Here is a 27,542-nt window from a genome sequence, read left to right as displayed (position 1 = left end):
CCCAGGGACCCACCTTCTGCCGCCGCCGCAGCACCACCAGGGAGGCCGGGGAGGGGGGCGCCTGTGGGACAAAGCGTCAAGGGGGGGGGACATTTGGGGACGGGGGGGGGGACACTTTGGGGGGGGGAGGGGACACTTTGGGGGGGGAGGGGGACACTTTGGGGGGGGGAGGGGACACTTTGGGGGACCACCGTACCCGGAGGAGGAGGAGGCGGAGGAGGAGGGGAGGGGCGTGGGCGCCGCTTCTTCAGCCTCTGTGGGGGGGAGGGGGGTGAGCACCCACGGGTGCCCCCCCCCCCCGGTGGGGTGCTGGTGTTGTCACCCCCCCGCCCCGTGTCCCCCTGTCCCCTCCCCGTGTCACCTGCAGCGTGTTCTCAGCGTCCTCCAGCCAGCGCTGCAGGGCCTGGTCCTCCGGGGGGGGCGTGGGGGACCTGTGGGGGGGGGGGGGACAGGGAAGAGGGGGTCACAGGGGGCCCGTGCCACCCCCTTGTCCACCGCCCCCCCCCCCCAATGTCCCCAAATCCCTACCTGGGCTCCGGGGCGTCGCTGGCAACGGTGGCATCTGGGGGGGGAGGGGGGGGGTCAGGGGGTGCCAAATAGCCCCCCTGCATCCCCCCCCCGTCCCACATCCCCCCCCAGTGCCCCCCCCATGTCCCATGCTCCCCCCTTCCTCCTCGTGTGTCCCCCTCACCCCTCCCCCACGTCCCCAGTGCCCCCCCCATCCCTCCCCATAACCCCACAAACCCCCCAGTGCCCCCCCACCCCTCCCCAAAGCTCCCCAAAATCCCCCAGCTCCCCCCGTCCCTCCCAGAGCCCCCCCAAGCTTTCCCCACCCGTCCCCAGAGCCCCCCCAAACCTCCCCAATACCTTCCCATAGCCCCCCCAAACTCCCCCATAGCCCCCCCAGCTCCCTCCACCCCTCCCCAGAGCCCCCCCACACCCCTCCAGACCCCCCCAGTGCCCTCCCACCCCCTTGATACCCTCCCCATGTCCCCCAGCCCCCCAGTGCCCCCCACCCCTCCCTACAGGCCCCCAACCCCCCCAGTGGCCCCCACCCCTCCCCAGAGTCCCCCCCCAAACCCCCCCAGTGTCCCCCCACCCCTCCCCAGAGCCCCCCAACCCCCCCATAACCCCCCACCCCTCCCCATAGCTCCCCCAACCCTCCCATAACCCCCCCCACCCCCTTGATGCCCCCTCATCCCTCCCCCATAGCTCCCAACCCCCCCCCCCCCGGACGCCCCCATCCCCATGACACCACCCCCAACACCAACACCCCCATAACCCCAACCCCCCCCCCCCCCAAATAACTCACCCCCCCCCCTCATCCCCCACGGGGGGGGGGGGCACCCGGCGCACCCCCCGGGCAAAGCTGAGGGCTCGGCAGGCCTGGGGGCGCCCGGGGGGGCGGGGGCAGAGGGCGAGGAGGAGGAGCAGGAAGGGGGGGCCGGGGGGGCGCGGCGCCCCCCCCAGCAGGCGGGTGAGGCGGCTCTCGCGGAGGGGGGGGCGCCCCCCCCCGCCGCAGCGCCCCCAGCACCCTCCGCAGCACCCCCAGCGAGGCGTTGGTGGCCCCCCCCTCGCGCAGGCGAACCCCCCCAGCCCCGCTGCGCCGGGGGTCTTCCAGCCCCGCCAGGTCGGCCAAGGTCAAGGTGGGGGGGGGGGGGGCACCCCCGGGTGCCGGGGGGGTCCCGGGGGGGTCGCAGCGCACCCACAGCACCAGGTGGCCCCGGCTGGACGAGGCGTTGAGGAGGGTGGGGGCGGCGCGGCGGCGGGCGCCCAGCGAGGCCGCCAGGAGGGCGGGGGCCGGGGGGGGGCCCAGGGGGAGGCGGGTGAGGCCCCGCACCTCGGGGGGGCCCCCCCGGGCCTGGAGGATGCGCAGGGGGGGGCCCCCCGGGCACAGGAGGTCGCGGATCTGGGGGGAGAGGGGGGGTGAGGGGGGCTGGGGGGAGTATGGAAGGATTTGGGGGGATTCAGGGGGGATATGGGGGGATTTGGGGCCGTATGGGGGGTATGGGGATTTGAGGGGGATGTGGGGGTCTGGGGGAGCTATAGGGGGGAAATTGGGATTTTGGGGAGGGATATGGGGGCCGTATGGGGGGCATATGGGGATTTGGGGGTGGGATGTGGGGGTATGGGGTTTGGTGCGGGGATGTGGGGGCTATACGGGGGATTTCAGGGGGGTATAGGGGGAATTTGGGGGAGGTATATGGGGATTTGGGGGTTTTGGGGGAGGATTTGGGGGTCTTGGGCGATTCTGGGGGAGATATGGGGCAGTTACAGGGAGGAAAGGGGGATTTTGGGGAGGGATATGGGGATTTGGGGGGTATGACGGTTTGGGGGCAGATAAGGGGCCATATGGGGGGTATGGGGATTTTGGGGGAGGATATGGGGATTTGGGGGGATATTGGGAGGAGATATGGAGGGATGTGGGGGTTTGGGGGGAATATAGGTGGGATATAGGAGGATTTGGGGGGGGGTGGGGGGAAATGGGGATTTGGGGGCAGATATGGGGCATTATGGGGGGATATGGGGGGTTACGGGGGGAAATGGGCATTGGGGGGGCATATGGGCATTTTGGGTGGGTTATGGGGGGAAATGGGGGAATTTGGGGGGGGTATGAGGGGTTTGGGGGCAGATATGGGGCCGTATGGGGGGATATGGGGAGTATGGGGGGAGATATGGGGCCCTATGGGGGGGATATGGGGAGTATGGGGGTAGATATGGGGCCGTATGGGGGGCAGATATGGGGGGATTTCGGGGGATTTGGGAAGATTTTGGGGGGATATAGGAGGTTTGCGGGGATTTGGGGGGACATAAGGGGGAGTATGGGGGTTTGAGGGCGTACTGTGGGGGCTGGGGAGGATATGGGGGGGTTGGGGGTAATTTGGGGGGTCTTTGGGGGAAGTATGGGGCTGTATGGGGGGGTATGAGGATTTTGGGGGAGGATATGGGGTTTTTGGGTGGGTTATGGGGGGGAAATTGGCATCGGAGGGTGGATATGGGGATTTGAGGGGGGTATGGGGGAATTTTGGGGGGGGATGTAGGGGGAATGGGTTTGAGAGGGTTATGGGGGTTTTGGGCAATTTTGGGGGGATTTGGGGGGATATGAAGGGATGTGGTGGATATGGGTGGGATATAGGAGGATTTGGGGGGGGTGTGGGGGGGAAATGGGGATTTGGGGGCAGATATGGGGCATTATGGGGGGGATATGTGGGGTTACGGGGGGAAATGGGCATTGGGGGGGCATATGGGGATTTGGGGGCATATGGAGATTTTGGGAGGGATGTAGAGATTTGGGGGGAATGTAGGGGGAAATGGGATTTGGGGGGATATGGGGGTTTGGGCAATTTTGGGGGGGGGATTTAGAAAGGGAAGAGGGGTTTGGGGGCAGATATGGGGCCGTATGGGGGGTCATGGGGATTTTGGGGGAGGATATGGGGATTTGGGGGGGATACTGGGGGAGATATGGAGGGATGTGGGGATTTGGGGGCAGATACGGGGGGGATATGGGGGGTTACGGGGGGAAATGGGCATTGGGGGGGCATATGGGCGGGTTATGGGGGGAAATGGGGGGATTTGGGGGCAGATATGGGGGAGTATGGGGGGCAGATATGGGGGGTTCAGGGGGAACATGGGGCGATTTGGGGGATTTAGGGGGGATATGGGGGGTATGGGAAGATTTTGGGGGGATATAGGAGGTTTGCGGGGATTTGGGGGGGACAGGGGGGAGTATGGGGGTTTGAGGGGGCAATGTGGGGGCTGGGGAGGATATGGGGGTTGGGGGGAAACAGAGTGGTTATGGGGATTTGGGGGGAATATGAGGGAAACTGGATACGATTTGGGGGGCACTGAGGGGATATAGGGGGTTTGGTGGGGGATATTGGGGGATTTGGGGGGATATGAGGGGTTTGGGGGGTATGGGGATTTGGGAGGAGGATATGGGGATTTTTGGGGGGCTTACATGGGGCAAATTGGCATTGGGGGGGGATATGGGGGCATGTGGGGGATTTTGGGGGGGATGGGGGGGGATATGGGAGGTTGGGGGTGTATAGGGGGGATTTGGGGGGGTATGGGGAGTTACAGGGGGGAATGGGCATTCGGGGATTTTAGGGGGTGCTATGGGGGTTTTGGGGGATTCTGGGGTGGGATATGGGGGCGTATAGGGGGGCTCCAGGGGGGAAATGAGGGTTTTGGGGGGAATATGGGGGTGTATGGGGGGGTTACGAGGAGAAAATGGGCACTGGGGATTTGGGGAGGGGTATGGGGATTTGGGGGGAATATGAGGGGGGTGAAGAGGGGTGTGGGGGCAGATATGGCGGGGTATGGGGGGATCTGGGGGATATGGTTTTTTTGAGGGGGGTATAGGGTGGATTTGGGGGGTTTGCGGGGATTTGGAGGACGTATGGGGGGAGTATGGGGGGTTTGGGGGTGTATGGGGGGATTTGGGGGTCTGGAGAGCATTTGGGGGGATAATCGGGATTTTGGGGAGGGATATGGGGGCCGTATGGGGGGCATATGGGGATTTGGGGGAGATTTGGGGGGATATAGGGGGGATTTGGGGGGGGTTGGCGGGAGTAGAGGGGGTTTGGGGATGGATATGGAGACGTATGGGGGGTATGGGCATTTTGGGGGAGGTTATGGGGATTTTGGGGGGTCACGGGGGAAATTGGCATTGGGGACGATATGCGGAGGGATATGGGGGGTGGGGGATTATGGGGGGTTATAGGGGCATTGGGGGTATCTGGGAATTTTTGGGGAGGATTTGGGGGGATCTGGGGAGGAAATGGGCATTGGGGGTGGGATATGGGGGGGTTGGGGATTCGAGGGAGGATACTGGGGGCTATGGGGGGGATTTGAGGGGATATGGGGGGAGTATGAGGGCTGGGGGGATATGGGGGGATTTGAGGGGGATATGGGTTTTTTTGGGGGGGAGATATGGGGAGGCATGGGGGGGATTTGGGGGAAGTATGGGGGGTTTGTGGGGGGATGTGGGGATTTGGGAGGGGATATGGGGGGTATCGGGGCTGGGGGGGATATGCGGGTTTGGGGGTGGATGTGGGGGGAATATGGGGGTTTTGGACGATTCTGGGGGGAGATATGGGGCGGTTACGGGGGGAAATGGGCATTGGGGGGCATATGGGGATTTGGGGGAGATATGCAGATTTGGGGAGGGATATTTGGGGGTATGGGGATTTTGGGGGAGGATATCGGGATTTTGGGGGGGTTTGGGAGCAGATATGGGGCTATATGGGGGGTATGGGGATTTTGGGGGGGGTTATGGGGGAGAAATTGGCATCGGGGGGGGGATATGAGGATTTGGGAGGGTATGAGGGGTTTGGGGGATTCTGGGGGGGCATATGGGGTTGTTATGGTGCGGGAATGGGCATGGGGGGAGCATACGGCGATTTTGGGGGCATTTTGGGGGGGATGTAGGGGGAAATGGGATTTGGGGGTTTTGAGCAATTTTGGGGGGATATGGGGGTTTGGGGGCAGATATGGGGGGGATATGAGGGGCTACGGGGGGCAAATGGGCATTGGGGGGCATATGGGCATTTTGGGTGGGTTATGGGGGGAAATGGGGGAATTTGGGGGGGTATGAGGGGTTTGGGGGCAGATATGGGGCCGTATGGGGGATATGGGGAGCATGGGGGGTAATGGGGGTTTTGGGGGGAAGATATGGGGATTTGGGGGGGAAAATGGGGGGTTCAGGGGGAAATATGGGGGGGCTGTGCGGGGGAAATGGGGACTTGGGGGCAGATATGGGGCATTATGGGGGGGTATGGGGATTTTGGCGGAGGATATGGGGAGGAAATGGGCATTGGGAGGGATACTGGGATTTGGGGGGAGATATGGGGGTTGGAGGGTTATGGGGGGGATATGGGGTTTGGGGGATGATATGGGGATTTTGTGGGGGATGGGGGGGAAATTGGGATTTTGGGGAGGGATATGGGGGCCGTATGGGGGGCATATGGGGATTTGGGGGGGGGATGTGGGGGTATGGGGTTTGGTGCGGGGATGTGGGGACTATACGGGGGATTTCAGGCGGGTATAGGGGGATTTTGGGGAGGGATATGGGGATTTGGGGGGGTATGACGGTTTGGGGGCAGATAAGGGGCCGTATGAGGGGTCATGGGGATTTTGGGGGAGGATATGGGGATTTGGGGGGGATATTGGGGGGAGATATGGAGGGATGTGGGAAGGAAAGGGGGATTTTGGGGAGGGATATGGGATTTGGGAGGGGGTATGAGGGGTTTGGGGGCAGATAAGGGACCGTATCGGGGGTATGGGGATTTTGGGGGAGGATATGGGGATTTTGGGGGGTATGTGGTGGATATGGGTGGCATATAGGAGGATTTGGGGGGGATGTGGGGGGGAAATGGGAATTTGGGGGCAGATATGGGGCATTATGGGGGGGATATGGGGGGTTACGGGGGGAAATGGGCATTGGGGGGCATATGGGCATTTTGGGTGGGTTATGGGGGGGAAATGGGGGGTATGAGGGGTTTGGGGGCAGATATGGGGCCGTATGTGGGGCAGATACGGGGGGGATTTGGGAAGATTTTGGGGGATATAGGAGGTTTGTGGGGATTTGGGGGGACATAAGGGGGAGTATGGGGGTTTGAGGGCAGACTGTGGGGGGGCTGGGGAGGATATGGGGAGGGTTGGGGGTAATTTGGGGGGGCTTTGGGGGAACTATGGGACTGTATGGGGGGTATGAGGATTTTGGGGGAGGATATGGGGATTTTGGGGGGGGGGTTACGGGGGGAAATTGGCATCGGGGGGTGGATATGGGGATTTGGGGGTACGGGGGAATTTTGGAGGGGGATGTAGGGGGAAATGGGTTTGAGAGGGTTGTGGGGGTTTTGGGAAATTTTGGGGGGGATTTGGGGGGGGGAATTTGGGGGGGAAGAGGGGTTTGGGGGCAGATATGGGGCCGTATGGTGCGTCCTGTGGATTTTGGGGGAGGATATGGGGATTTGGGGGGATATTGGGGGGAGATATGGAGGGATGTGGGGGTTTGGGGGGGGTATGTGGTGGATATGGGTGGGATATAGGAGGATTTGGGGGGGGGATGTGGGGGGGAAATGGGGATTTGGGGGCAGATATGGGGCATTATGGGGGGGATATGGGGGGTTACGGGGGGAAATGGGCATTGGGGGGGGGTATGGGCATATTGGGTGGGTTATAGGGGGTATGAGGGGTTTGGGGGGCAGATATGGGGGAGTATGGGGGGCAGATATGGGGGGTTCAGGGGGAATATGGGGGCGATTTGGGGGGATTTAGGGGGATATGGGGGGTCTGGGAAGATTTTTGTGGGATATAGGAGGTTTGGGGGGATTTGGGGGGGACAGGGGGAGTATGGGGGTTTGAGGGGGCAATGTGGGGGGGCTGGGGAGTGATATGGGGGGGTTGGGGGAAACAGAGTGGTTATGGGGTTTTGGGGGGAAGATATGGGGATTTGGGGGAGAAAATGGGGGGTTCAGGGGGAAATATGAGGGGGATGTGCGGGGGAAATGGGGATTTGGGGACAGACATGGGGCATTATGGGGGGGATATGGGGTTACGGGGGAAATGGGCATTGGGGGGCATATGGGCATTTTGGGTGGGTTATGGGGGGGTAATGGAGGTTTTGGGGGGAAGATATGGGGATTTAGGGGGAGGATATGGGGGGGAAATGGGGATCTGGGGAGGGATACGGGGCCATATGGGGGGGATGGAGATTTGGGGGAAGGATATGGGGATTCTGGGGGGCTTACATGGGGCAAATTGGCATTGGGGGGGATATGGGGGCATGTGGGGGATTTTTGGGGGGATAGGGGGCCTTGGTGGGGATACAGGGGGGATATGGGAGGTTGGGGGTGTATAGGGGGGATTTGGGGGGGTATGGGGGGTTACAGGGGGAAAATGGGCATTGGGGATTTGGGGAGGGGTATGGGGATTTGGGGGGAATATGGGGGGTGAAGAGGGGTGTGGGGGCAGATATGGCGGGGTATGGGGGGGATCTGGGGGATATGGTTTTATTGGGGGGGGTATAGGGTGGATTTGGGGAGTTTGCGGGGATTTGGAGGACGTATGGGGGGAGTATGGGGGTTTGGGGGGGGTGTATGGGGGGATTTGGGGGTCTGGAGAGCATATGGGGGGGATAATCGGGATTTTGGGGAGGGATATGGGGGCCGTATGGGGGGCATATGAGGATTTGGGGGAGATTTGGGGGGATATAGGGGGGATTTGGGGGGGGGTTGGCGGGAGTAGAGGGGGTTTGGGGATGGATATGGAGACGTATGGGGATTTCGGGGGAGGTTATGGGGATTTTTGGGGGATCACGGGGGGAAATTGGCATCGGGGGGGATATGGGGAGGGATATGGGGGGTGGGGGATTATGGGGGGTTATAGGGGCATTGGGGGTATCTGGGAATTTTTGGGGAGGATTTGGGGGGATCTGGGGAGGAAATGGGCATTGGGGGTGGGATATGGGGGGGGTTGGGGATTTGAGGGGTATGGGGGATTTGAGGGGATATGGGTATTTTTGGGGGGAGATATGGGGAGGCGTGGGGGGGATTTGGGGGAAGTATGGGGGGTTTGTGGGGGGATGTGGGGATTTGGGAGGGGATATAGGGGGGTATGGGGGCTGGGGGGGGGATATGCGGGTTTGGGGGTGGATGTGGGGGGAATATGGGGGTTTTGGGCGATTCTGGGGGGAGATATGGGGCGGTTACGGGGGGAAATGGGCATTGGGGGGCATATGGGGATTTGGGGGAGATATGCAGATTTGGGGAGGGATATGTGGGGGTATGGGGATTTTGGGGGAGGATATCGGGATTTTGGGGGGGTTTGGGGAGATTTGGGGATTTTGGGGAGGGATATGGGGATTTGGGAGCAGATATGGGGCTATATGGGGGGGGGTATGGGGATGAAATTGGCATCGGGGGGGGATATGAGGATTTGTGGGGGTATGGGGGGTTTGGGGGATTCTGGGGGGGATATGGGGTTGTTATGGTGCGGGGAATGGGCATGGGGGGAGCATACGGCGATTTTGGGGGGATTTTGGGGGGGATGTAGGGGGAAATGGGATTTGGGGGTTTTGGGCAATTTTGGGGGGATATGGGGGTTTGGGGGCAGATATGGGGGGGGATATGAGGGGCTACGGGGGGCAAATGGGCATTGGGGGGCATATGGGCATTTTGGGTGGGTTATGGGGGAAATGGGGGAATTTGGGGGGGTATGAGGGGTTTGGGGGCAGATATGGGGCCGTATGGGGGGGATATGGGGAGCATGGGGGGGTAATGGGGGTTTTGGGGGGAAGATATGGGGATTTGGGGGGGAAAATGGGGGGTTCAGGGGGAAATATGGGGGCTGTGCGGGGGTAATGGGGACTTGGGGGCAGATATGGGGCATTATGGGGGTATGGGGATTTTGGCGGAGGATATGGGGAGGAAATGGGCATTGGGAGGGATACTGGGATTTGGGGGGAGATATGGGGGTTGGAGGGTTATGGGGGGGATATGGGGTTTGGGGGATGATATGGGGATTTTGTGGGGGATGGGGGGAAATTGGGATTTTGGGGAGGGATATGGGGGCCGTATGGGGGGCATATGGGGATTTGGGGGGGGGATGTGGGGGTATGGGGTTTGGTGCGGGGATGTGGGGGCTATACGGGGGATTTCAGGGGGGTATAGGGGGATTTTGGGGAGGGATATGGGGATTTGGGGGGGTATGACGGTTTGGGGGCAGATAAGGGGCCGTATGAGGGGTCATGGGGATTTTGGGGGAGGATATGGGGATTTGGGGGGGATATTGGGGGGAGATATGGAGGGATGTGGGGGTTTGGGGGGTATGTGGTGGATATGGGTGGGATATAGGAGGATTTGGGGGGGATGTGGGGGAAATGGGGATTTGGGGGCAGATATGGGGCATTATGGGGGGGGGATATGGGGGGTTACGGGGGGAAATGGGCATTGGGGGGCATATGGGCATTTTGGGTGGGTTATGGGGGGAAATGGGGGGATTTGGGGGCATATATGGGGGAGTATGGGGGGCAGATATGGGGGAGTATGGGGGGAATATGGGGGCGATTTGGGGGGATTTAGGGGGATATGGGGGGTCTGGGAAGATTTTGGGGGGATATAGGAGGTTTGGGGGATTTGGGGGGACAGGGGGGAGTATGGGGGTTTGAGGGGGCAATGTGGGCGGGCTAGGGAGGATATGGGGGGGGCTTTGGGGGGAAACAGAGTGGTTATGGGGATTTGGGGGGAATATGAAGGAAACTGGATACGATTTGGGGGGCACTGGGGGATTTTGGGGGTTTGGTGGGGATATTGGGGGATTTGGGGGGGATATGAGGGGTTTGGGGGAGGTATGGGGATTTGGGAGGAGGATATGGGGATTTTTGGGGGGCTTACATGGGGCAAATTGGCATTGGGGGGATATGGGGGCATGTGGGGGATTTTTGGGGGGGATGGGGGGATATGGGAGGTTGGGGGTGTATAGGGGGATTTGGGGGGGGTATGGGGGGTTACAGGGGGAAAATGGGCATTCGGGGATTTTAGGGGGTGGTATGGGGGTTTGGGGGGATTCTGGGGGGGGTATGGGGGTGTAAAGGGGGGCTCCAGGGGGGAAATGAGGGTTTGGGGGGAATATGGGGGTGTATGGGGGGTTACGAGGAGGGGCATTGGGGGCATTGGGGATTTGGGGAGGGGTATGGGGATTTGGGGGGAATATGTGGGGGCTGAAGAGGGGTGTGGGGGCAGATATGGCGGGGTATGGGGGGATCTGGGGGGATATGGTTTTTTGGGGGGGGGGGTATAGGGTGGATTTGGGGGGTTTGCGGGGATTTGGAGGACGTATGGGGGAGTATGGGGGGTTTGGGGGGGTGTATGGGGGGATTTGGGGGTCTGGAGAGCATTTGGGGGAGATAATCGGGATTTTGGGGAGGGATATGGGGGCCGTATGGGGGGCATATGAGGATTTGGGGGAGATTTGGGGGGATATAGGGGGGATTTGGGGGGTTGGCGGGAGTAGAGGGGGTTTGGGGATGGATATGGAGACGTATGGGGGGGTATGGGCATTTTGGGGGAGGTTATGGGGATTTTGGGGGGTCACGGGGGAAATTGGCATTGGGGACGATATGCGGAGGGATATGGGGGTGGGGGATTATGGGGGGTTATAGGGGCATTGGGGGTATCTGGGAATTTTTGGGGAGGATTTGGGGGGATCTGGGGAGGAAATGGGCATTGGGGGTGGGATATGGGGGTTGGGGATTCGAGGGAGGATACTGGGGGGCTATGGGGGGGATTTGAGGGGATATGGGGGGAGTATGAGGGCTGGGGGGATATGGGGGGATTTGAGGGGGATATGGGTTTTTTTGGGGGGGAGATATGGGGAGGCATGGGGGGATTTGGGGGAAGTATGGGGGGTTTGTGGGGGGATGTGGGGATTTGGGAGGGGATATGGGGGGGTATCGGGGCTGGGGGGGATATGCGGGTTTGGGGGTGGATGTGGGGGGAATATGGGGGTTTTGGACGATTCTGGGGGGAGATATGGGGCGGTTACGGGGGGGGAAATGGGCATTGGGGGGCATATGGGGATTTGGGGGAGATATGCAGATTTGGGGAGGGATATTTGGGGGTATGGGGATTTTGGGGGGGGGTTATGGGGGAGAAATTGGCATCGGGGGGGATATGAGGATTTGGGAGGGTATGAGGGGTTTGGGGGATTCTGGGGGCATATGGGGTTGTTATGGTGCGGGAATGGGCATGGGGGGAGCATACGGCGATTTTGGGGGCATTTTGGGGGGGATGTAGGGGGAAACGGGATTTGGGGGTTTTGAGCAATTTTGGGGGGATATGGGGGTTTGGGGGCAGATATGGGGGGGATATGAGGGGCTACGGGGGGCAAATGGGCATTGGGGGGGCATATGGGCATTTTGGGTGGGTTATGGGGGGAAATGGGGGAATTTGGGGGGGTATGAGGGGTTTGGGGGCAGATATGGGGCCGTATGGGGGGGATATGGGGAGCATGGGGGTAATGGGGGTTTTGGGGGGAAGATATGGGGATTTGGGGGGAAAATGGGGGTTCAGGGGGAAATATGGGGGGGCTGTGCGGGGGAAATGGGGACTTGGGGGCAGATATGGGGCATTATGGGGGGGTATGGGGAGGAAATGGGCATTGGGAGGGATACTGGGATTTGGGGGGAGATATGGGGGTTGGAGGGTTATGGGGGGGATATGGGGTTTGGGGGATGATATGGGGATTTTGTGGGGGATGGGGGGAAATTGGGATTTTGGGGAGGGATATGGGGGCCGTATGGGGGGCATATGGGGATTTGGGGGGGGGATGTGGGGGTATGGGGTTTGGTGCGGGGATGTGGGGGCTATACGGGGGATTTCAGGGGGGTATAGGGGGATTTTGGGGAGGGATATGGGGATTTGGGGGGGTATGACGGTTTGGGGGCAGATAAGGGGCCGTATGAGGGGTCATGGGGATTTTGGGGGAGGATATGGGGATTTGGGGGGGATATTGGGGGGAGATATGGAGGGATGTGGGAAGGAAAGGGGATTTTGGGGAGGGATATGGGATTTGGGAGGGGGTATGAGGGGTTTGGGGGCAGATAAGGGACCGTATCGGGGGTATGGGGATTTTGGGGGAGGATATGGGGATTTTGGGGGGGGTATGTGGTGGATATGGGTGGCATATAGGAGGATTTGGGGGGGATGTGGGGGGAAATGGGAATTTGGGGGCAGATATGGGGCATTATGGGGGGGATATGGGGGGTTCCGGGGGGAAATGGGCATTGGGGGGCATATGGGTACTTTGGGTGGGTTATGGGGGGAAATGGGGGGTATGAGGGGTTTGGGGGCAGATATGGGGCCGTATGTGGGGCAGATACGGGGGGATTTGGGAAGATTTTGGGGGGATATAGGAGGTTTGTGGGGATTTGGGGGGGACATAAGGGGGAGTATGGGGGTTTGAGGGCAGACTGTGGGGGGCTGGGGAGGATATGGGGAGGGTTGGGGGTAATTTGGGGGGGCTTTGGGGGAACTATGGGACTGTATGGGGGGGTATGAGGATTTTGGGGGAGGATATGGGGATTTTGGGGGGGTTACGGGGGGAAATTGGCATCGGGGGGTGGATATGGGGATTTGGGGGGTACGGGGGAATTTTGGAGGGGGATGTAGGGGGAAATGGGTTTGAGAGGGTTGTGGGGGTTTTGGGAAATTTTGGGGGGATTTGGGGGGAATTTGGGGGGGGAAGAGGGGTTTGGGGGCAGATATGGGGCCGTATGGTGCGTCCTGTGGATTTTGGGGGAGGATATGGGGATTTGGGGGGGATATTGGGGGAGATATGGAGGGATGTGGGGGTTTGGGGGGGGGGTATGTGGTGGATATGGGTGGGATATAGGAGGATTTGGGGGGGATGTGGGGGGAAATGGGGATTTGGGGGCAGATATGGGGCATTATGGGGGGATATGGGGGGTTCCGGGGGGAAATGGGCATTGGGGGGGTATGGGCATATTGGGTGGGTTATAGGGGGGTATGAGGGGTTTGGGGGCAGATATGGGGGAGTATGGGGGGCAGATATGGGGGTTCAGGGGGAATATGGGGGCGATTTGGGGGGATTTAGGGGGGATATGGGGGGTCTGGGAAGATTTTTGTGGGATATAGGAGGTTTGGGGGGATTTGGGGGGGACAGGGGGGGGAGTATGGGGGTTTGAGGGGGCAATGTGGGGGCTGGGGAGGATATGGGGGTTGGGGGGAAACAGAGTGGTTATGGGGTTTTGGGGGGAAGATATGGGGATTTGGGGGAGAAAATGGGGGGTTCAGGGGGAAATATGAGGGGGATGTGCGGGGGAAATGGGGATTTGGGGACAGACATGGGGCATTATGGGGGGGATATGGGGGTTACGGGGGGGAAATGGGCATTGGGGGGGCATATGGGCATTTTGGGTGGGTTATGGGGGGTAATGGAGGTTTTGGGGGGAAGATATGGGGATTTAGGGGGAGGATATGGGGGGGAAATGGGGATCTGGGGAGGGATACGGGGCCATATGGGGGGGATGGAGATTTGGGGGAAGGATATGGGGATTCTGGGGGCTTACATGGGGCAAATTGGCATTGGGGGGGGGATATGGGGGCATGTGGGGGATTTTTGGGGGGATAGGGGGCCTTGGTGGGGATACAGGGGGGATATGGGAGGTTGGGGGTGTATAGGGGGGATTTGGGGGGGTATGGGGGGTTACAGGGGGAAAATGGGCATTGGGGATTTGGGGAGGGGTATGGGGATTTGGGGGGAATATGGGGGGGTGAAGAGGGGTGTGGGGGCAGATATGGCGGGGTATGGGGGGATCTGGGGGGGGATATGGTTTTATTGGGGGGGGTATAGGGTGGATTTGGGGAGTTTGCGGGGATTTGGAGGACGTATGGGGGGAGTATGGGGGGGTTTGGGGGGGGGTGTATGGGGGGATTTGGGGGTCTGGAGAGCATATGGGGGATAATCGGGATTTTGGGGAGGGATATGGGGGCCGTATGGGGGGCATATGAGGATTTGGGGGAGATTTGGGGGGATATAGGGGGGATTTGGGGGGGTTGGCGGGAGTAGAGGGGGTTTGGGGATGGATATGGAGACGTATGGGGATTTCGGGGGAGGTTATGGGGATTTTTGGGGGATCACGGGGGGAAATTGGCATCGGGGGGGATATGGGGAGGGATATGGGGGGGTGGGGGATTATGGGGGGTTATAGGGGCATTGGGGGTATCTGGGAATTTTTGGGGAGGATTTGGGGGGATCTGGGGAGGAAATGGGCATTGGGGGTGGGATATGGGGGGGTTGGGGATTTGAGGGGTATGGGGGATTTGAGGGGGATATGGGTATTTTTGGGGGGAGATATGGGGAGGCGTGGGGGGATTTGGGGGAAGTATGGGGGGTTTGTGGGGGGATGTGGGGATTTGGGAGGGGATATAGGGGGGGTATGGGGGCTGGGGGGATATGCGGGTTTGGGGGTGGATGTGGGGGGAATATGGGGGTTTTGGGCGATTCTGGGGGGGAGATATGGGGCGGTTACGGGGGGAAATGGGCATTGGGGGGCATATGGGGATTTGGGGGAGATATGCAGATTTGGGGAGGGATATGTGGGGGTATGGGGATTTTGGGGGAGGATATCGGGATTTTGGGGGGTTTGGGGAGATTTGGGGATTTTGGGGAGGGATATGGGGATTTGGGAGCAGATATGGGGCTATATGGGGGGGGGGTATGGGGATGAAATTGGCATCGGGGGGGATATGAGGATTTGTGGGGGTATGGGGGTTTGGGGGATTCTGGGGGGGATATGGGGTTGTTATGGTGCGGGAATGGGCATGGGGGGAGCATACGGCGATTTTGGGGGGATTTTGGGGGGATGTAGGGGGAAATGGGATTTGGGGGTTTTGGGCAATTTTGGGGGGATATGGGGGTTTGGGGGCAGATATGGGGGGCATATGAGGGGCTACGGGGGGCAAATGGGCATTGGGGGGGCATATGGGCATTTTGGGTGGGTTATGGGGGGGGAAATGGGGGAATTTGGGGGGGTATGAGGGGTTTGGGGGCAGATATGGGGCCGTATGGGGGATATGGGGAGCATGGGGGGTAATGGGGGTTTTGGGGGGAAGATATGGGGATTTGGGGGGGAAAATGGGGGGTTCAGGGGGAAATATGGGGGCTGTGCGGGGGTAATGGGGACTTGGGGGCAGATATGGGGCATTATGGGGGGTATGGGGATTTTGGCGGAGGATATGGGGAGGAAATGGGCATTGGGAGGGATACTGGGATTTGGGGGAGATATGGGGGGGTTGGAGGGTTATGGGGGGGGATATGGGGTTTGGGGGATGATATGGGGATTTTGTGGGGGATGGGGGAAATTGGGATTTTGGGGAGGGATATGGGGGCCGTATGGGGGGCATATGGGGATTTGGGGGGGATGTGGGGGTATGGGGTTTGGTGCGGGGATGTGGGGGCTATACGGGGGATTTCAGGGGGTATAGGGGGATTTTGGGGAGGGATATGGGGATTTGGGGGGTATGACGGTTTGGGGGCAGATAAGGGGCCGTATGAGGGGTCATGGGGATTTTGGGGGAGGATATGGGGATTTGGGGGGGATATTGGGGGAGATATGGAGGGATGTGGGGGTTTGGGGGGTATGTGGTGGATATGGGTGGGATATAGGAGGATTTGGGGGGGGGGGGGATGTGGGGGGGGAAATGGGGATTTGGGGGCAGATATGGGGCATTATGGGGGGGATATGGGGGTTACGGGGGGAAATGGGCATTGGGGGGCATATGGGCATTTTGGGTGGGTTATGGGGGAAATGGGGGGATTTGGGGGCATATATGGGGGAGTATGGGGGGCAGATATGGGGGAGTATGGGGGGAATATGGGGGCGATTTGGGGGGATTTAGGGGGGATATGGGGGGTCTGGGAAGATTTTGGGGGATATAGGAGGTTTGGGGGGATTTGGGGGGGACAGGGGGGAGTATGGGGGTTTGAGGGGGCAATGTGGGCGGGCTAGGGAGGATATGGGGGCTTTGGGGGGGAAACAGAGTGGTTATGGGGATTTGGGGGGAATATGAAGGAAACTGGATACGATTTGGGGGGGCACTGGGGGGATTTTGGGGGTTTGGTGGGGGATATTGGGGGATTTGGGGGGATATGAGGGGTTTGGGGGAGGTATGGGGATTTGGGAGGAGGATATGGGGATTTTTGGGGGGCTTACATGGGGCAAATTGGCATTGGGGGGGATATGGGGGCATGTGGGGGATTTTTGGGGGGGATGGGGGGGATATGGGAGGTTGGGGGTGTATAGGGGGGATTTGGGGGGGGTATGGGGGGTTACAGGGGGAAAATGGGCATTCGGGGATTTTAGGGGGTGGTATGGGGGTTTGGGGGATTCTGGGGGGGGTATGGGGGTGTAAAGGGGGGGCTCCAGGGGGGAAATGAGGGTTTGGGGGGGGGGGAATATGGGGGTGTATGGGGGGGTTACGAGGAGGGGCATTGGGGGCATTGGGGATTTGGGGAGGGGTATGGGGATTTGGGGGGGAATATGTGGGGGCTGAAGAGGGGTGTGGGGGCAGATATGGCGGGGTATGGGGGGATCTGGGGGGATATGGTTTTTTGGGGGGGGGTATAGGGTGGATTTGGGGGGTTTGCGGGGATTTGGAGGACGTATGGGGGGAGTATGGGGGGTTTGGGGGGGGTGTATGGGGGGATTTGGGGGTCTGGAGAGCATTTGGGGGAGATAATCGGGATTTTGGGGAGGGATATGGGGGCCGTATGGGGGGCATATGAGGATTTGGGGGAGATTTGGGGGGATATAGGGGGATTTGGGGGGGTTGGCGGGAGTAGAGGGGGTTTGGGGATGGATATGGAGACGTATGGGGGGTATGGGCATTTTGGGGGAGGTTATGGGGATTTTGGGGGGGTCACGGGGGAAATTGGCATTGGGGACGATATGCGGAGGGATATGGGGGGTGGGGGATTATGGGGGGTTATAGGGGCATTGGGGGTATCTGGGAATTTTTGGGGAGGATTTGGGGGGATCTGGGGAGGAAATGGGCATTGGGGGTGGGATATGGGGGGGTTGGGGATTCGAGGGAGGATACTGGGGGGCTATGGGGGGATTTGAGGGGATATGGGGGGAGTATGAGGGCTGGGGGGATATGGGGGGATTTGAGGGGGATATGGGTTTTTTTGGGGGGAGATATGGGGAGGCATGGGGGGGATTTGGGGGAAGTATGGGGGGTTTGTGGGGGGATGTGGGGATTTGGGAGGGGATATGGGGGGGGTATCGGGGCTGGGGGGATATGCGGGTTTGGGGGTGGATGTGGGGGGAATATGGGGGTTTTGGACGATTCTGGGGGGAGATATGGGGCGGTTACGGGGGGAAATGGGCATTGGGGGGCATATGGGGATTTGGGGGAGATATGCAGATTTGGGGAGGGATATTTGGGGGTATGGGGATTTTGGGGGGGGGGGGTTATGGGGGAGAAATTGGCATCGGGGGGGATATGAGGATTTGGGAGGGTATGAGGGGTTTGGGGGATTCTGGGGGGCATATGGGGTTGTTATGGTGCGGGAATGGGCATGGGGGGAGCATACGGCGATTTTGGGGGCATTTTGGGGGGATGTAGGGGGAAATGGGATTTGGGGGTTTTGAGCAATTTTGGGGGGATATGGGGGTTTGGGGGCAGATATGGGGGGATATGAGGGGCTACGGGGGGCAAATGGGCATTGGGGGGGCATATGGGCATTTTGGGTGGGTTATGGGGGGAAATGGGGGAATTTGGGGGGTATGAGGGGTTTGGGGGCAGATATGGGGCCGTATGGGGGGGATATGGGGAGCATGGGGGGGTAATGGGGGTTTTGGGGGGAAGATATGGGGATTTGGGGGGAAAATGGGGGGTTCAGGGGGAAATATGGGGGGGGCTGTGCGGGGGAAATGGGGACTTGGGGGGCAGATATGGGGCATTATGGGGGGTATGGGGAGGAAATGGGCATTGGGAGGGATACTGGGATTTGGGGAGATATGGGGGGGTTGGAGGGTTATGGGGGGGGATATGGGGTTTGGGGGATGATATGGGGATTTTGTGGGGGATGGGGGGAAATTGGGATTTTGGGGAGGGATATGGGGGCCGTATGGGGGGCATATGGGGATTTGGGGGGGGATGTGGGGGTATGGGGTTTGGTGCGGGGATGTGGGGGCTATACGGGGGATTTCAGGGGGGTATAGGGGGATTTTGGGGAGGGATATGGGGATTTGGGGGGGTATGACGGTTTGGGGGCAGATAAGGGGCCGTATGAGGGGTCATGGGGATTTTGGGGGAGGATATGGGGATTTGGGGGGATATTGGGGGGAGATATGGAGGGATGTGGGAAGGAAAGGGGGATTTTGGGGAGGGATATGGGATTTGGGAGGGGGTATGAGGGGTTTGGGGGCAGATAAGGGACCGTATCGGGGGTATGGGGATTTTGGGGGAGGATATGGGGATTTTGGGGGGGGGGTATGTGGTGGATATGGGTGGCATATAGGAGGATTTGGGGGGGGGGGATGTGGGGGGGAAATGGGAATTTGGGGGCAGATATGGGGCATTATGGGGGGGATATGGGGGTTCCGGGGGGAAATGGGCATTGGGGGGCATATGGGTACTTTGGGTGGGTTATGGGGGAAATGGGGGGTATGAGGGGTTTGGGGGCAGATATGGGGCCGTATGTGGGGCAGATACGGGGGGATTTGGGAAGATTTTGGGGGGATATAGGAGGTTTGTGGGGATTTGGGGGGGACATAAGGGGGAGTATGGGGGTTTGAGGGCAGACTGTGGGGGGGGGGCTGGGGAGGATATGGGGAGGGTTGGGGGTAATTTGGGGGGGGGCTTTGGGGGAACTATGGGACTGTATGGGGGGTATGAGGATTTTGGGGGAGGATATGGGGATTTTGGGGGGTTACGGGGGGGAAATTGGCATCGGGGGTGGATATGGGGATTTGGGGGGTACGGGGGAATTTTGGAGGGGGATGTAGGGGGAAATGGGTTTGAGAGGGTTGTGGGGGTTTTGGGAAATTTTGGGGGGGATTTGGGGGGATTTGGGGGGGGAAGAGGGGTTTGGGGGCAGATATGGGGCCGTATGGTGCGTCCTGTGGATTTTGGGGGAGGATATGGGGATTTGGGGGGATATTGGGGGGAGATATGGAGGGATGTGGGGGTTTGGGGGGGTATGTGGTGGATATGGGTGGGATATAGGAGGATTTGGGGGGGGGATGTGGGGGGAAATGGGGATTTGGGGGCAGATATGGGGCATTATGGGGGGGGATATGGGGGGTTACGGGGGGAAATGGGCATTGGGGGGGTATGGGCATATTGGGTGGGTTATAGGGGGGTATGAGGGGTTTGGGGGCAGATATGGGGGAGTATGGGGGGCAGATATGGGGGGTTCGGGGGAATATGGGGGCGATTTGGGGGGATTTAGGGGGATATGGGGGGTCTGGGAAGATTTTTGTGGGATATAGGAGGTTTGGGGGGATTTGGGGGGACAGGGGGAGTATGGGGGTTTGAGGGGGCAATGTGGGGGGGCTGGGGAGGATATGGGGGTTGGGGGGAAACAGAGTGGTTATGGGGTTTTGGGGGGAAGATATGGGGATTTGGGGGAGAAAATGGGGGGTTCAGGGGGAAATATGAGGGGGATGTGCGGGGGAAATGGGGATTTGGGGACAGACATGGGGCATTATGGGGGGGATATGGGGGGTTACGGGGGGAAATGGGCATTGGGGGGCATATGGGCATTTTGGGTGGGTTATGGGGGGTAATGGAGGTTTTGGGGGGAAGATATGGGGATTTAGGGGGAGGATATGGGGGGAAATGGGGATCTGGGGAGGGATACGGGGCCATATGGGGGGGGATGGAGATTTGGGGGAAGGATATGGGGATTCTGGGGGGCTTACATGGGGCAAATTGGCATTGGGGGGGGATATGGGGGCATGTGGGGGATTTTTGGGGGGATAGGGGGCCTTGGTGGGGATACAGGGGGGATATGGGAGGTTGGGGGTGTATAGGGGGGATTTGGGGGGGTATGGGGGGTTACAGGGGGAAAATGGGCATTGGGGATTTGGGGAGGGGTATGGGGATTTGGGGGGAATATGGGGGTGAAGAGGGGTGTGGGGGCAGATATGGCGGGGTATGGGGGGATCTGGGGGGGGATATGGTTTTATTGGGGGGGTATAGGGTGGATTTGGGGAGTTTGCGGGGATTTGGAGGACGTATGGGGGGAGTATGGGGGGTTTGGGGGGGGGTGTATGGGGGGATTTGGGGGTCTGGAGAGCATTTGGGGGGGATAATCGGGATTTTGGGGAGGGATATGGGGGCCGTATGGGGGGCATATGAGGATTTGGGGGGAGATTTGGGGGGATATAGGGGGGATTTGGGGGGGGTTGGCGGGAGTAGAGGGGTTTGGGGATGGATATGGAGACGTATGGGGATTTCGGGGAGGTTATGGGGATTTTTGGGGGATCACGGGGGAAATTGGCATCGGGGGGGATATGGGGAGGGATATGGGGGGTGGGGGATTATGGGGGGTTATAGGGGCATTGGGGGTATCTGGGAATTTTTGGGGAGGATTTGGGGGGATCTGGGGAGGAAATGGGCATTGGGGGTGGGATATGGGGGGGGTTGGGGATTTGAGGGAGTATGGGGGATTTGAGGGGGATATGGGTATTTTTGGGGGAGATATGGGGAGGCGTGGGGGGATTTGGGGGAAGTATGGGGGGTTTGTGGGGGGATGTGGGGATTTGGGAGGGGATATAGGGGGGTATGGGGGCTGGGGGGGATATGCGGGTTTGGGGGTGGATGTGGGGGGAATATGGGGGTTTTGGGCGATTCTGGGGGGAGATATGGGGCGGTTACGGGGGGAAATGGGCATTGGGGGGCATATGGGGATTTGGGGGAGATATGCAGATTTGGGGAGGGATATGTGGGGGTATGGGGATTTTGGGGGAGGATATCGGGATTTTGGGGGGGGGTTTGGGGAGATTTGGGGATTTTGGGGAGGGATATGGGGATTTGGGAGCAGATATGGGGCTATATGGGGGGGGTATGGGGATGAAATTGGCATCGGGGGGATATGAGGATTTGTGGGGGTATGGGGGGTTTGGGGGATTCTGGGGGGATATGGGGTTGTTATGGTGCGGGAATGGGCATGGGGGAGCATACGGCGATTTTGGGGGATTTTGGGGGGGGGATGTAGGGGGAAATGGGATTTGGGGGTTTTGGGCAATTTTGGGGGGATATGGGGGTTTGGGGGCAGATATGGGGGGATATGAGGGGCTACGGGGGGCAAATGGGCATTGGGGGGCATATGGGCATTTTGGGTGGGTTATGGGGGGAAATGGGGGAATTTGGGGGGTATGAGGGGTTTGGGGGCAGATATGGGGCCGTATGGGGGGGATATGGGGAGCATGGGGGGGGTAATGGGGGTTTTGGGGGGAAGATATGGGGATTTGGGGGGGAAAATGGGGGTTCAGGGGGAAATATGGGGGGGCTGTGCGGGGGTAATGGGGACTTGGGGGCAGATATGGGGCATTATGGGGGGTATGGGGATTTTGGCGGAGGATATGGGGAGGAAATGGGCATTGGGAGGGATACTGGGATTTGGGGGGAGATATGGGGGGGTTGGAGGGTTATGGGGGGGATATGGGGTTTGGGGGATGATATGGGGATTTTGTGGGGGATGGGGGAAATTGGGATTTTGGGGAGGGATATGGGGGCCGTATGGGGGGCATATGGGGATTTGGGGGGATGTGGGGGTATGGGGTTTGGTGCGGGGATGTGGGGGCTATACGGGGGATTTCAGGGGGGTATAGGGGGATTTTGGGGAGGGATATGGGGATTTGGGGGGGTATGACGGTTTGGGGGCAGATAAGGGGCCGTATGAGGGGTCATGGGGATTTTGGGGGAGGATATGGGGATTTGGGGGGGATATTGGGGGGAGATATGGAGGGATGTGGGGGTTTGGGGGGGGGTATGTGGTGGATATGGGTGGGATATAGGAGGATTTGGGGGGGGGGGATGTGGGGGGAAATGGGGATTTGGGGGCAGATATGGGGCATTATGGGGGGGATATGGGGGGTTACGGGGGGGAAATGGGCATTGGGGGGTATGGGCATATTGGGTGGGTTATGGGGGGAAATGGGGGGATTTGGGGGCATATATGGGGGAGTATGGGGGGCAGATATGGGGGAGTATGGGGGGAATATGGGGGCGATTTGGGGGGATTTAGGGGGGATATGGGGGGTCTGGGAAGATTTTGGGGGGATATAGGAGGTTTGGGGGATTTGGGGGGACAGGGGGGAGTATGGGGGTTTGAGGGGGCAATGTGGGCGGGCTAGGGAGGATATGGGGGTTGGGGGGAAACAGAGTGGTTATGGGGATTTGGGGGGAATATGAAGGAAACTGGATACGATTTGGGGGGGCACTGGGGGGATTTTGGGGGTTTGGTGGGGGATATTGGGGGATTTGGGGGGGGGATATGAGGGGTTTGGGGGAGGTATGGGGATTTGGGAGGAGGATATGGGGATTTTTGGGGGGCTTACATGGGGCAAATTGGCATTGGGGGGGATATGGGGGCATGTGGGGGATTTTTGGGGGGGATGGGGGGGATATGGGAGGTTGGGGGTGTATAGGGGGGATTTGGGGGGGGGTATGGGGGGTTACAGGGGGAAAATGGGCATTCGGGGATTTTAGGGGGTGGTATGGGGGTTTTGGGGGATTCTGGGGGGGGGTATGGGGGTGTAAAGGGGGGCTCCAAGGGGGAAATGAGGGTTTGGGGGGGGGAATATGGGGGTGTATGGGGGGGGGGTTACGAGGAGGGGCATTGGGGGCATTGGGGATTTGGGGAGGGGTATGGGGATTTGGGGGGGAATATGTGGGGGCTGAAGAGGGGTGTGGGGGCAGATATGGCGGGGTATGGGGGGATCTGGGGGGGGGATGTGGTTTTTTGGGGGGGGGTATAGGGTGGATTTGGGGGGTTTGCGGGGATTTGGAGGACGTATGGGGGGAGTATGGGGGGTTTGGGGGGTGTATGGGGGGATTTGGGGGTCTGGAGAGCATTTGGGGGAGATAATCGGGATTTTGGGGAGGGATATGGGGGCCGTATGGGGGGCATATGAGGATTTGGGGAGATTTGGGGGGATATAGGGGGGGATTTGGGGGGTTGGCGGGAGTAGAGGGGGTTTGGGGATGGATATGGAGACGTATGGGGGGGTATGGGCATTTTGGGGGAGGTTATGGGGATTTTGGGGGGGGTCACGGGGGGAAATTGGCATTGGGGACGATATGCGGAGGGATATGGGGGGGTGGGGGATTATGGGGGGTTATAGGGGCATTGGGGGTATCTGGGAATTTTTGGGGAGGATTTGGGGGGATCTGGGGAGGAAATGGGCATTGGGGGTGGGATATGGGGGTTGGGGATTCGAGGGAGGATACTGGGGGGCTATGGGGGGGATTTGAGGGGATATGGGGGGAGTATGAGGGCTGGGGGATATGGGGGGATTTGAGGGGGATATGGGTTTTTTTGGGGGGGAGATATGGGGAGGCATGGGGGGATTTGGGGGAAGTATGGGGGGTTTGTGGGGGGATGTGGGGATTTGGGAGGGGATATGGGGGGGTATCGGGGCTGGGGGGGATATGCGGGTTTGGGGGTGGATGTGGGGGGAATATGGGGGTTTTGGACGATTCTGGGGGGAGATATGGGGCGGTTACGGGGGGAAATGGGCATTGGGGGGCATATGGGGATTTGGGGGAGATATGCAGATTTGGGGAGGGATATTTGGGGGTATGGGGATTTTGGGGGAGGATATCGGGATTTTGGGGGGGTTTGGGAGCAGATATGGGGCTATATGGGGGGGGTATGGGGATTTTGGGGGGGGGTTATGGGGGAGAAATTGGCATCGGGGGGGATATGAGGATTTGGGAGGGTATGAGGGGTTTGGGGGATTCTGGGGGGGCATATGGGGTTGTTATGGTGCGGGAATGGGCATGGGGGGAGCATACGGCGATTTTGGGGGCATTTTGGGGGGGATGTAGGGGGAAATGGGATTTGGGGGTTTTGAGCAATTTTGGGGGGATATGGGGGTTTGGGGGCAGATATGGGGGGGATATGAGGGGCTACGGGGGGCAAATGGGCATTGGGGGGGCATATGGGCATTTTGGGTGGGTTATGGGGGGAAATGGGGGAATTTGGGGGGGGGGTATGAGGGGTTTGGGGGCAGATATGGGGCCGTATGGGGGGATATGGGGAGCATGGGGGGGGTAATGGGGGTTTTGGGGGGAAGATATGGGGATTTGGGGGGAAAATGGGGGGTTCAGGGGGAAATATGGGGGGGCTGTGCGGGGGAAATGGGGACTTGGGGGCAGATATGGGGCATTATGGGGGGGTATGGGGATTTTGGCGGAGGATATGGGGAGGAAATGGGCATTGGGAGGGATACTGGGATTTGGGGGGAGATATGGGGGTTGGAGGGTTATGGGGGGGGATATGGGGTTTGGGGGATGATATGGGGATTTTGTGGGGGATGGGGGGGGGAAATTGGGATTTTGGGGAGGGATATGGGGGCCGTATGGGGGGCATATGGGGATTTGGGGGGGGATGTGGGGGTATGGGGTTTGGTGCGGGGATGTGGGGGCTATACGGGGGATTTCAGGGGGGTATAGGGGGATTTTGGGGAGGGATATGGGGATTTGGGGGGTATGACGGTTTGGGGGCAGATAAGGGGCCGTATGAGGGGTCATGGGGATTTTGGGGGAGGATATGGGGATTTGGGGGGGATATTGGGGGAGATATGGAGGGATGTGGGAAGGAAAGGGGGATTTTGGGGAGGGATATGGGATTTGGGAGGGGGTATGAGGGGTTTGGGGGCAGATAAGGGACCGTATCGGGGGTATGGGGATTTTGGGGGAGGATATGGGGATTTTGGGGGGGGTATGTGGTGGATATGGGTGGCATATAGGAGGATTTGGGGGGGATGTGGGGGGAAATGGGAATTTGGGGGCAGATATGGGGCATTATGGGGGATATGGGGGGTTACGGGGGGAAATGGGCATTGGGGGGGCATATGGGTACTTTGGGTGGGTTATGGGGGGGAAATGGGGGGTATGAGGGGTTTGGGGGCAGATATGGGGCCGTATGTGGGGCAGATACGGGAGGGATTTGGGAAGATTTTGGGGGGATATAGGAGGTTTGTGGGGATTTGGGGGGGACATAAGGGGGAGTATGGGGGTTTGAGGGCAGACTGTGGGGGGGCTGGGGGAGGATATGGGGAGGGTTGGGGAGTAATTTGGGGAGAGAAATGCTTTGGGGGAACTATGGGACTGTATGGGGGGGGTATGAGGATTTTGGGGGAGGATATGGGGATTTTGGGGGGGGGGGGGGTTACGGGGGGGGGGGAAATTGGCATCGGGGGGTGGATATGGGGATTTGGGGGTACGGGGGAATTTTGGAGGGGGATGTAGGGGGAAATGGGTTTGAGAGGGTTGTGGGGGTTTTGGGAAATTTTGGGGGGGGGATTTGGGGGGGGGGATTTGGGGGGGGGAAGAGGGGTTTGGGGGCAGATATGGGGCCGTATGGTGCGTCCTGTGGATTTTGGGGGAGGATATGGGGATTTGGGGGGGGGATATTGGGGGGAGATATGGAGGGATGTGGGGGTTTGGGGGTATGTGGTGGATATGGGTGGGATATAGGAGGATTTGGGGGGGGGATGTGGGGGGAAATGGGGATTTGGGGGCAGATATGGGGCATTATGGGGGATATGGGGGGTTACGGGGGGAAATGGGCATTGGGGGGGTATGGGCATATTGGGTGGGTTATAGGGGGGTATGAGGGGTTTGGGGGCAGATATGGGGGAGTATGGGGGGCAGATATGGGGGGTTCGGGGGGAATATGGGGGCGATTTGGGGGGATTTAGGGGGATATGGGGGGTCTGGGAAGATTTTTGTGGGATATAGGAGGTTTGGGGGGATTTGGGGGGACAGGGGGGAGTATGGGGGTTTGAGGGGGCAATGTGGGGGGGCTGGGGAGGATATGGGGGGGTTGGGGGGAAACAGAGTGGTTATGGGGTTTTGGGGGGAAGATACGGGGATTTGGGGGAGAAAATGGGGGGTTCAGGGGGAAATATGAGGGGGATGTGCGGGGGAAATGGGGATTTGGGGACAGACATGGGGCATTATGGGGGGGATATGGGGGGTTACGGGGGGAAATGGGCATTGGGGGGGCATATGGGCATTTTGGGTGGGTTATGGGGGTAATGGAGGTTTTGGGGGGAAGATATGGGGATTTAGGGGGAGGATATGGGGGGAAATGGGGATCTGGGGAGGGATACGGGGCCATATGGGGGGGGGATGGAGATTTGGGGGAAGGATATGGGGATTCTGGGGGGCTTACATGGGGCAAATTGGCATTGGGGGGGATATGGGGGCATGTGGGGGATTTTTGGGGGGATAGGGGGCCTTGGTGGGGATACAGGGGGGATATGGGAGGTTGGGGGTGTATAGGGGGGATTTGGGGGGGGTATGGGGGGTTACAGGGGGAAAATGGGCATTGGGGATTTTAGGGGGTGGTATGGGGGTTTTGGGGGATTCTGGGGGGTATATGGGGGCGTATGGGGGGGCTCCAGGGGGGAAATGAGGGTTTTGGGGGGAATATGGGGGTGTATGAGGGGGTTACGAGGCGAAAATGGGCATTGGGGATTTGGGGAGGGGTATGGGGATTTGGGGGGGAATATGGGGGGGGTGAAGAGGGGTGTGGGGGCAGATATGGCGGGGTATGGGGGGATCTGGGGGGATATGGTTTTATTGGGGGGGGTATAGGGTGGATTTGGGGAGTTTGCGGGGATTTGGAGGACGTATGGGGGGAGTATGGGGGGTTGGGGGGTGTATGGGGGGATTTGGGGGTCTGGAGAGCATTTGGGGGGGATAATCGGGATTTTGGGGAGGGATATGGGGGCCGTATGGGGGGCATATGAGGATTTGGGGGAGATTTGG

At 59.8% G+C, this 27,542-nt stretch overlaps 1 protein-coding gene across 7 annotated transcripts in view; it reads right to left on the bottom strand.

Moving 5' to 3' along the window:
- LOC136787228 (kinesin-like protein KIF22) overlaps positions 1–27,542 on the bottom strand; it is a 54,425-nt gene that overhangs the window by 2,879 nt on the left and 24,004 nt on the right. For 5 of the 7 annotated variants that reach the window (XM_066984368.1, XM_066984371.1, XM_066984372.1 and 2 more), the window contains exons 5-6: positions 529–562; positions 362–431 (exon numbers count right to left, since the gene is read on the bottom strand). In XM_066984368.1, the coding sequence (XP_066840469.1) occupies positions 362–431; positions 529–562 (104 nt within the window). Of the gene's footprint in view, positions 1–186; positions 255–361; positions 432–528; positions 563–1,318; positions 1,910–27,542 lie in introns of those variants that run through there. The other 2 variants (XM_066984376.1, XM_066984370.1) reach the window with 2 other exon arrangements.

The sequence above is a fragment of the Anser cygnoides genome, chromosome 28, assembly GCF_040182565.1.
Source record: "Anser cygnoides isolate HZ-2024a breed goose chromosome 28, Taihu_goose_T2T_genome, whole genome shotgun sequence".
Taxonomy (NCBI): Eukaryota; Metazoa; Chordata; class Aves; order Anseriformes; family Anatidae; genus Anser; species Anser cygnoides.
This window is presented reverse-complemented; position numbering and strand designations above follow the sequence as displayed.